Source organism: Branchiostoma floridae, chromosome 12 (assembly GCF_000003815.2).
Source record: "Branchiostoma floridae strain S238N-H82 chromosome 12, Bfl_VNyyK, whole genome shotgun sequence".
Taxonomy (NCBI): Eukaryota; Metazoa; Chordata; class Leptocardii; order Amphioxiformes; family Branchiostomatidae; genus Branchiostoma; species Branchiostoma floridae.
Genome location: NC_049990.1, coordinates 10,037,597 through 10,047,533, shown reverse-complemented (window position 1 = coordinate 10,047,533; position 9,937 = coordinate 10,037,597). Strand labels below are relative to the sequence as shown.

Here is a 9,937-nt window from a genome sequence, read left to right as displayed (position 1 = left end):
TTGGGACCAACCCAACGTCATGAAAATGGGAAACTAGGTCCGGTTTATAGGGCCCCGGACATCTTTTCAGATGGGATGTAAGACAGTTTAGCAAAACTACGAAAGCTTCACTCTACTTTTTCAGCATTCTGTTCCAGCTGTGCTGAAGTCATCTTCAAAGCCATTCAGCACTGGAAAACCAGAGCCTAAGGGACCGTACGGCGTTTAGTGAGGGGGGAGGGCCGGTCGCCAGAGGGTCGGGTCAAAAAATTTTTGCATGGCCCTCCCCCCAGGTAAATTTTTTTTTGCTAGGCCCTCCCCCCAAGACAAAATATTTTTGCTTGGCCCTCCCCCCTCCTATCTACTTTGAAAAAAAAAAATATTCAAGACGCCAATAAAACACTGCGCTCCCGCATTTGGAAATGTGCTTTGCGTCATACTTTTTCATGATTTTCATCGAGAAGCAGATCTCTCACCCCTAGTAAAAAAGGAAAACAGAATGGCTCAAAATATCTGCTTAATAGAGGGATAAATATCTGCTTCATAGAGGCATAAATATTTGCTTTATAGAAGCTATTTCATTGTTTGATATTAAAACAACACCTAAAAAGCATTTGTACCTGGATTTCTAGTAGATTTGCGCCACGAAGCGGCGCGCGCCCCGCTCCCTAAATTTACGTATTGCAAGCTCGCGGGCCTGAGCGGCTTGACGGAAACTATTTTCAATTTACATATATTTTGGACTTTTTCTTGGTTCTGTGGTGGTAATAACTTACGGTAAATCGGGGGAAAAAATGAAAACCAAAACGACAGCACGATTCGACTTCCAAAACTGTAGTGGGGAGGGGGGCGTCGACGCGTGACGCTGATTTTCCCACGGCGGGGTAAGACCACCGGTCGCCTCTCTCTAGCCGCCGGCGGGCGTGAGACCGCAGACTTGCAGGAAATATTTTAGAAATGCCACGCTTTTTTTGCCACGATTTCCTGCATTGCTTTTTTATGGGAAAATTTGCTGGTTAGATGACATTTCTATAAAAAAAAAAAAGACGAGGGTTTCAAGTTTTTGAGAACGACGTTCCGAACACCATGTTCGGCGCCAAAGGCATGAAGAATCGCAAGGTAGGTCCGGGAGAATTTTGAAATCTTGACCCTCTTAAAAAGCTATTTCCTTCAGTTTGAGGAGATATTTTGCTGACAAACAAAGCTAACTTTAATAGCATTTCAATTTAGAAATACAAAATTAAATCCCCCCCAAACACATTATCACGATGTCGGTCATCAAAGGCGCGAGGCCGGTCACGTCAAATTTAGGGATCCAGGGAAATTTGCAAATATTTACCCTCGAGCTCTGAAACGCCATTTCTTACATTTTGAGGGCAATAAGACAGGGGTAAATTTTGCTGGCAGACTAATCTAGAGTTTAATAACATTTCTGGACGTGAAGAAGGTTTTCGAGGGCGTCATGCATAAGCCCCGCCCCCTCCCTTTCGCATTTTCACTGTATCCCGAGCGCCAACCTCGGGCGATCCCTGGCAGAGGTCCAGAAAAATTTTGAAATCTTGACCCTCTGAAACGCCGTTTCTTGGATTTTAAGGCATATTTTGCTGGCAGACCAAGCTATTCTTTTTTGCTTGGCCCTCCCCCCAAGTAAAAAAAAATTTGCTAGGCCCTCCCCCTGGCAAAATATTTTTTTGCTTGGCCCTCCCCCCCCCTGGCGACCGGCCCTTCCCCCTCGCTAAATGCCGTACGGTCCCTAACTTTCTTCAGCACTTGGCGCCCAGATCATTGAATCAGCACTGGAATACCAGCGCGGTAGGCGAAGTTTTCTTAGAGGACACAGAGGAAAAGAGCCACACATAACGCACATTGAACCCACAACACTTAACGAAAAGAGTTGGGGCCTTCCCAGTGTGAGTGGATCAAACCTTGCATTTGGCATTCCATTGTCAAATTTCAACAAAACTATCAAGTGCTATGAATAAAACCACTTCTTATGAAGCTGAATCAGTGAATGTCAAATATGCAGCATTCAAACATTGGGGAAAGTCTTGAAAAATACAAGAAAACCAATACCCACCATGTGAGAGTGTTGCAGAGCTCAGCAGGAAGATACAAACTTTCATCCACATCATCTCGGAAATTGTCAAAAGCTACAGACTCCAAGGGAACTCATCAAGTGAAAGAGTGTGATAGATGCTGGGCTGTCTTTGGTCACAGGAATGACCTGTCCAGTAACAGGGCCTAGCTTTATACCAAAACACAACAAATATTGGTGGGATGTTTTGGGGTGGATCCAGGTGAAAATGATATGTGTCAACAAATTTATGCACCAAAAACATACCCTAAGGACACATTGATTCAATAGTTTATGCATGTTGATTTGTTTGCGGATTCATTAGCTAACGGATTGTGTACGAAAGTCTCCAAGGAAACAAAGTTTGTTTGTGTTTGTTTCTGCTAAATGTTGACTGTTCACAGGTACATACGAGGAAAGGTTGTACAAATGTTGTACAGAGATCCATTGATGCGCAGAACAATACCAGTGACGGAGGAATGACGTATGACAGAGGTATGACGTACCTTTATTAACTTGGTATCAAGTGCAGGTGAGTAGTATAAATGGACTCATATATTTGTGGAGGTATATGTGAAAGTAGGAGGTACCAGTTTATGATTAAACCTTAAAAGTATGCAAATTACATTGACATGTAATCCTATATTAACAAGAATTTCATGTATGTTTGCCAAAAATAGCACATTAGAAACTGTCTTGAAAATGTGCTCATGATACTGTAATAAGCAAAAAGTCAGATAGTCCAAATACATCCTGTCCATAATGTGTTAAACTTGAAGGTAATAAATAACAATGATCTTTTTTTTTCATTTTCCTATTTCTTGTATATTAATGATAAAAATACAATTTGTTACTCTCTTATCATTATGCCTGTTTCACAAAGCTTACTTACGCTTCATTCCAAGTATTGTATACATTATATGTATAATTATATTGTATACTGCATGTATAATATACATTGAATTGAGATGATATCTATTTTATAAACAAAGTGGAACATTGGACCAAAGAATACTGATCCAAATGGTAGTTTATGTGAAATGAAAACTGTGACAATCACAGTAGACTTACTCCTATATCCATGAATACAACATACGTGTGAATCAGTGCACACTGTCCTTCACAAACATTGCAATTCATTACACCTCTATGCTCCGACATACCCATGTCCTGACATACTTATTATGCTCTGAAACCCAAAAGTTCTAATTCCCCCTTAGGGCTGTCCCCATTTCAGGTCGCTTGCTGTGCAACAATATACAACTGTCACTTGTCTTAAGTTACATGGTGTAGCTTTTATTTTGGCAAATGATATACAAAGATCAGATTCAGGTCTGGACTTGATCCTCTGGACCTGGAACTGAGCCAGACTTGAATGAGCTGGACCGGTACCCACCCCTAATTAGATCAGTACAGTTACAGTTTACAGATACAGTTTAAAGTGATTATGAAACCAATGACACCAGCATACGACAGAAAGCAATCCATGCATAATCATCATGATTGACAGTTGAAATCTATAATAATGTTTTGTTTTCTTGCAAGCTGTGGTGACAGCTCTGAAACTGCCATGTTAACTGTGACATCATCAAAGTAATTTGATTTGATTCCCTGTAGAAATTAATCAAGAACTGGAAGTATGATTGGCAAAATTTGCAAAATATACACCCTTCCATCAGAAGGGTGTATATTTTGCAAAAACTTCTATGCTCATTGAAATATGTTAATAACTGATAAGAAGGTAATCAGGAAATGCTTGGTATCATTGGTATCACAAACATGCATAACTGTTACTATAAGTCCTGTGGCTACATGTCCACATGTGTCCTGAGCCCCCTGGTGTTGTGCTGTGCCTTGTGCCTGGTGAACTGGTCCTGTTGTGAGAAGGCCTTGAGACAGATGTGGCACAGGTAAGGGTGATCCTCCGCATGTTTGGGCATGTGGAGCTTCAGGCCCTCCCGTCGAGTAAACTTCTTCATGCACAAGTTACACTGATAACTCTTCACTCCTGTGTGAATCAGTCTGCAGTGGAATGAGAATCAATCAATCAATCAATCAAGCAATCAATCAATCAATCAATCAATCAATCAATCAATTTTCATACACAGGTTACACTGGTAACTCTTTACTCCTGTGTGAATCAGTCTACAGTGGAACAAGAATCAATCAATCAACATCAATCAATCAATCAAAATCAATCAATCAACCAATCGATCGATCGATCGATCAATCAATCAATCAATCATGGGCATCAAATGCTGAATACTCAAGGGTATTGTCTACATACTCAGAGTCCTCCCCAGAGCATGGAATAAGGGAGGCCCTCCACTATACTCCTAGCCCAGCTCCACTATACTACTTTTGAAATTCAGTGTGTTTCTTCCCTATTTTCTTGGTTAGTTTTGCTAAAATTAATGAAAATTCACAGATTTTTGTGCCAAGGGGCATCACTCTTCCAGTTGGCAATGTTTTTGTCTGCAAAAAAACTTCTGAATGGGCGATGACCAAAACAATAGTCGTTTTGCCACTTCACAACAAAGGAATCACTATGATATGTTATACTTGTAGTATTTGACACCCTCTGTCATTGCAAAATGAACCTATTTCCATGAAAGCGCAGCGCGTTGGTTCGGGTAATTTATGCCATCCCCTCCACTATACTAAAAAATTCTGGGGAGAACCCTGATACTGTAGAAGTGTGTTTCCTTATGTTTGTGTGTGTAGTTAGGTTGTAATAGTTGATGTATCTAAGAACTCCAGGAAGAGTACCAGTTGCTAATGGAGGTCCAAACAAATAAAAGTAGCAAGCTGCGCACCTGTGTCTGTTGAGGTGGGACTTGTTGCGGAAACTCTTGCCGCAGCTCTGACAGTGGTACGGACGCTCGCCTGTGTGGGTTCTCTCATGAGCCTAGAACAAAACTCTCATTCACTGACATGATACAGCTACAGCAGTGTGCATTCATAAGCTTATTACTACAAGTATCATCCAAGCAAATTCACATAAAACACAAGTTTCAAGTACAATGTCCATTCACAGAAATAATCCTAGACAGCATGCACTACTGGTTGAATATATCAATATTGGTCATTATTTAATTTGGAAAGATAGTGGGAAATTCTGATAAACTTGAAGCCTTGTATTCCTATTTGTTGCTTATGGTACCTTAACATAAAATTGAAAGACCATACTATCCTCTATATAATGGTTATGGCATCTTCCTTTCATATTTGCCATACTTTTATAGACCAGTGTCCTAGTTGGTATAATTTGAGCGTAGGGCCCCCTATGCTGTGATTCAGGCCCTTGAATGTAGTTTTTAAAACCAGTGCAGGTACGTTTCTGTCAGAGTATACATTTGCCTCTAGAACAGGGCTTTAGCCAGCTCGAATTTTTTTTCCGTCCGCCAATTACAATCGTCGCGAAAACCGCGAAAATTGATTAGAAGGACTGAACTGAGACCTTGCAAAACGGGTTTTAATGAGATTATCGTATGCGAAAGGGCGCCGAGACATATTGTCAACAATCATAACAATAGCAAAACAGTGTGTGGCTTTTACGGCCGTGGACGGCGTCCCCAAGCCGCCTGTAGCTTCCAACAAGGATTTTTGTTCATCAAGGTTGACGGATTGGTTTTAAGATTTTCCGTCAGACGCAGAAAATTTCCGTCAATTGACGGAAAAACGGACGCTGGCTAGAGCACAGCTGAAAGAAGACAGCTGAAACAAAAACGGATAAAATGTGGACAATATAAATATTATGTCCATTGTAAATTTAATTTGTGACTTGAAACTTGTGTTTTATAAACGGATACTTTACAAAATTTAAGTTGGCGTTTTGTACCTTACCCTAGTGAGAACCTGTGTTATATGACATACTGTGAATTTGAACTCACATATAGACTGCTGAGCTGGCTGCAGCGTTTTCCACAGAACTGGCAGCTGAATCGTCCTTTGTGGGTCACCATGTGATTACTCAGCTTCAGAACATCATCAAACTACAGGGTGGGAAGAAAAGAACAATGATTAGCATGGATAAGGAAGATTTGTTCATAGTCTGCGTAACACAAACTCAAATACAAGCCAAGAGGCCGGCGGGTGTTGGGCGGGCTGCTATTAAACTTAAAGAGATTCTATCAAGCCAATTTGTTGAGTACAAGAAAAATATACATGTACAAGCAGTTGCAGTTCTACAGGAAGCCACTAGGGGGCCAAAATGTGTTGTTTGTTCAAAGTATATTTACCAAATTTCACCAAAAGCCATTGAAAAAAACACAGCATCTTATTCTTAGTCCTAAAACATAATTGAGGGAATAACACAGGTGAATACTGCACCTGAGCTCCACAGGTGTCACACAGGTACAGCTTGGGGCAGTGGCTGTGCACCTGCAGCAGGTGTTGCTTCAGGTGACCGATCATGTTAAACTGGCTCTTACAGATGCTGGGGAAAAAAACAGTACATGTATCAGGTATACCAGTCAAAAAAGACATCATTTGTTGTATCTTTTTTATGATGATTGAATAATAGTTATGTCCTACCATACTTCTGAATCAGGGATATGAATACCAGTGACACTTTATCCGTAAATTTGTATACAAAAGTTTATACCCAGCAACAGCATTTTTACCTGCATGTGACTCTCTTTTCCCTGTAAGGCTGTAGGGTCTTGTTGGGGTTTGGAGCCATCATTCTGCTTGCCATTGGTGAGGACATGGTGCTTAGAACCCCCTCTAGACCCATACTGGCCACCATTTCAGGACTGTGAAACCAGGCATCTCTCCCAACACTTGGTGCTGCTACCATGCTTGTGGCATTCGCAGCATGCACCGATAAAAGATCTCGAATCATAGGAGACCCACTACTACTTGGTTCTTGGTTTGTCAGAAGGTGTCTTAAGTTACTGCTCTCCCCTGTCTCCAATCCTGGTGGAAAATAAGGACTTGAGGTTGAATCTTCCTTGTCTTGAAACTCAAGGAAAGAGTTTCTTGCTTGTTGTTGCAGAGTGGCCATTTGATCCATGACATCATGAGGCTCTGTCCCAGTGTCCTGTGCAGCAGTGTTCTCTGTCCCAGCATTCCCAGCAGCTCCTCTCTCTGACTGGTCTGGCCAGAGGCCCCCGAAAGTATGCAAACTTACTGGGTACACCACAGAGCCAAGAGAGTTGGGATCTGATCTGTTGCTTTTGTGTGAATCATTCTCGGGTGTTTCTCCATCACCAAAGTGGTGTTCTAACTCAGAGGACTCGCTGGACATGATCTCACTGTTGCTGACTGAGTTACGCTGACTTGTAGCTGCTTGTGCACATGTGGGCTGATCCTCATCAGTCTGTTCCATCTTCACAGTGACAGTCTGCTCTTGGGCGGCGGGGCTGTCTCCCGGAGACTGAAGTGTGCTTGGCTTCTCTGCGGATGATTGGTTGGAATGTGGACGTGAATTATCGCTTCCAGACATGGACCTGGATGCAGCATCCTCACCGATTTGTGCTTTATCACCCTCACTTACATTCAAGTCTCCATTCGGGCTAACCATTGAATTATCATTTCTTTCCCCTATCATGTTCTCTTCTGAGAGGGTCCCTGGTGCTTCGGATGTATTGAGCAAAGGACTACCATCGTGAGGAGGGCTGAAATTACTCGTCACCTCTGCTTCTGATCCTCGACCGCTTCTTTCCGATGGCTCTCTGAACTTGACCTCCACGTTAGACCGCATGAAGGATGTACAGTCAGCCATCAGCTTGTGCATCTGCAGGTAGCTGGCGGCTGAGAGAATGTCGAATACATTACTGGAGGTGAGCCTGATTTTAGAAGTGTATGCGAACTCTAGGATAGGTTCGAATCCCTTTAGGGTGAGCTCATTCAGGCTGATGATGCTGGTGTGAGCAGAGTTGGTCAGGGTGAGTCTAGGAGACAGCTGGTCCACAAACTTGCCATAGAACCACTGGCTACAGCCGGCAAGAACAGCCTTGTGGGCAGGGAAGTGCTTGTCTGGAATAAAATGTGGGAAATAGATATTATTTTGAACATGATACACTTAGTCTTAGATTCATGGTATGGAGGAAATTTGTGTTGTCTTTGGTTCCCAGCTAGGCTGGCTGAAGAGTAGAGAGACAACAGCTTCACAAGCATTTTTCTTGTGAGTTTAACTTTGCAGTGAAGAGGTTATCATAAACTGTGAAAATCAAACCAATGCAAAATTCCAACTTTTACACTGTTACAGTGTAATTCACATAAAGACATATGTAAACAAAGATTTTGGAAAGGGAAGACAAGAAAACATTGTAAGTTAGTACAGATTTACCTTGTATGCGAAGTACCACATCACACAAGTGGTGCTTCTTACGCATGGAGTTCAAGTTCATAAGCAGGAGGGATGCATGGTCAGACACCGTATGCAAATGCACTGACGACATCGTTAGGTTTCAGGCTTCAACTGCAGGTTGAAAAAGAAAAAAAAAGAAAAAATTATGTTGCATCAGACAGAAGCATCTTGAGACTTGCTGTGCAAAACTTGTCCTTCCAGATCTCATATCTCATACATTGTTGTATAGAATTAAAAAATGTCACACATACTGGTACAGTCATACGTTTCCCCTAGCCTGCTTGTTATCCAAGGCTTCAGGTGGTATTAGCCAAGGCTACACAAGGTCTATTGAGGTCATGTATGGTTACACAAGGCTATATGCTGCTTGCTTTTCAAGGTTTCAAATGGCCACCTAAGGAGATCATATGTACATGTAATAAGCCTCCAAGGACATGCAGGGGCACTTAGACAGTTTGAGACATGCAAATGTACTAGTATTAGTTGTGAAACTTGTAATATATTGTATGTACTTTGTCAACATTCAAGTATATAACCTGTTTCAAGTGTTAGGTACTTGTAAGCATGGCTGGTCCTGCATAAAGAAAAACCTGGTCCAACTGGTTCATGATTACAGTGAAGGTCATCATAATCATAAATCACACTGACATGTCAAACAATGAATGATTCCCAACAGCCATATGCGCAATATAGATATCATTTAGATATATTAGTATGTATGTATCTACATGTATTCATAAGAAGAATCAAGGACTTGCTGTAAGAACTATATCATTGTGTTAAATTTTCTTTACTAGCTCTGATATTCCAACGAGGACAGTGTTGGAGGTCATGGCCTTTAAAAAAGGACACGTGCGCAAGGCCTTGATTCAAAGTCAAGAAAAAAAGTCCCTTTGTTATCTCTGCACATATCAATTAGAAGATAATAAAATTTCACTGCCTTTAACTTTTATCTCATCAACTTAGTTTCGAAAAATATTGCTAGTAATCTAAGTCTTTCAATTCCTTACTATTTATCAAGGCCGCTAGCTATGTTCAAGGCCAACCAACCACAATTTGGTACCCTGGCCCTGTGCTGCTATGATGATTCTTCGAGATTGTCTAAACCCTTTACGACATTTTGGAAGGAAAGCAGGATTTACAGATCTTGAATTTGTTGCAATACGCAAGCATGGTCTCGTCAGAACTCGGTCAGATATATTTGCAAGTGGGACAACCAAGGACGCAACAGAAGATATAGAAACGAGTCCAAGGCCAGAAGAAATTTTTGGCGCACGTCGACTAAAACGAAGGCTTATTTCAGGACGATATCCTGACAGGAATGTATATTTCTCGAAACGACGTTGTACTTTATAGTCTAGACGTACCTTTATAGCCTGCAGTCGGTGCTGTAGGATCAGAGACAGCGAGAAAATTCGAGAAGTACAACAACAAAACACTGGAGAGCTTCTTCATCTACTTCATTCGGCCATGTTGGACCATCACATTAGTTATCAGGGGTGTGCCGCCTAACGAGTCGTAGAAATATACACTTTTGATTCTATTTAACGAGCTTGTTGAAATGGCCA

At 41.5% G+C, this 9,937-nt stretch overlaps 2 protein-coding genes across 3 annotated transcripts in view; both read right to left on the bottom strand.

Annotated features, from left to right (window-relative positions):
- The window catches only part of LOC118426922 (tolloid-like protein 2), a 7,354-nt gene extending 5,158 nt beyond the window's left edge, over positions 1 to 2,196 (bottom strand). The window contains exon 1 of the mRNA XM_035836551.1: positions 2,057 to 2,196. Within this exon, the coding sequence (XP_035692444.1) occupies positions 2,057 to 2,111 (55 nt within the window). The 5' untranslated portion in view covers positions 2,112 to 2,196. The remainder of the gene's footprint in view (positions 1 to 2,056) is intronic.
- A 342-nt stretch (positions 2,197 to 2,538) lies between these two features.
- Positions 2,539 to 9,894, bottom strand: LOC118426921 (zinc finger and BTB domain-containing protein 44-like). 2 transcript variants are annotated; one of them, XM_035836549.1, is made up of 7 exons: positions 9,737 to 9,894; positions 8,349 to 8,480; positions 6,679 to 8,035; positions 6,386 to 6,491; positions 5,947 to 6,048; positions 4,870 to 4,961; positions 2,539 to 4,075 (listed from the first exon to the last, which is right to left on the bottom strand). In XM_035836549.1, the coding sequence occupies exons 2-7, from the start codon at positions 8,458 to 8,460 to the stop codon at positions 3,862 to 3,864; spliced, it is 1,983 nt and encodes a 660-aa protein (XP_035692442.1). In that variant the 5' UTR covers positions 8,461 to 8,480; positions 9,737 to 9,894; the 3' UTR covers positions 2,539 to 3,861. The 2 variants fall into 2 exon arrangements, with proteins under 2 accessions (XP_035692442.1, XP_035692443.1); XM_035836550.1 differs by lacking the exon at positions 2,539 to 4,075 and adding an exon at positions 4,126 to 4,198.
- Between the last annotated feature and the right edge of the window lie 43 nt (positions 9,895 to 9,937).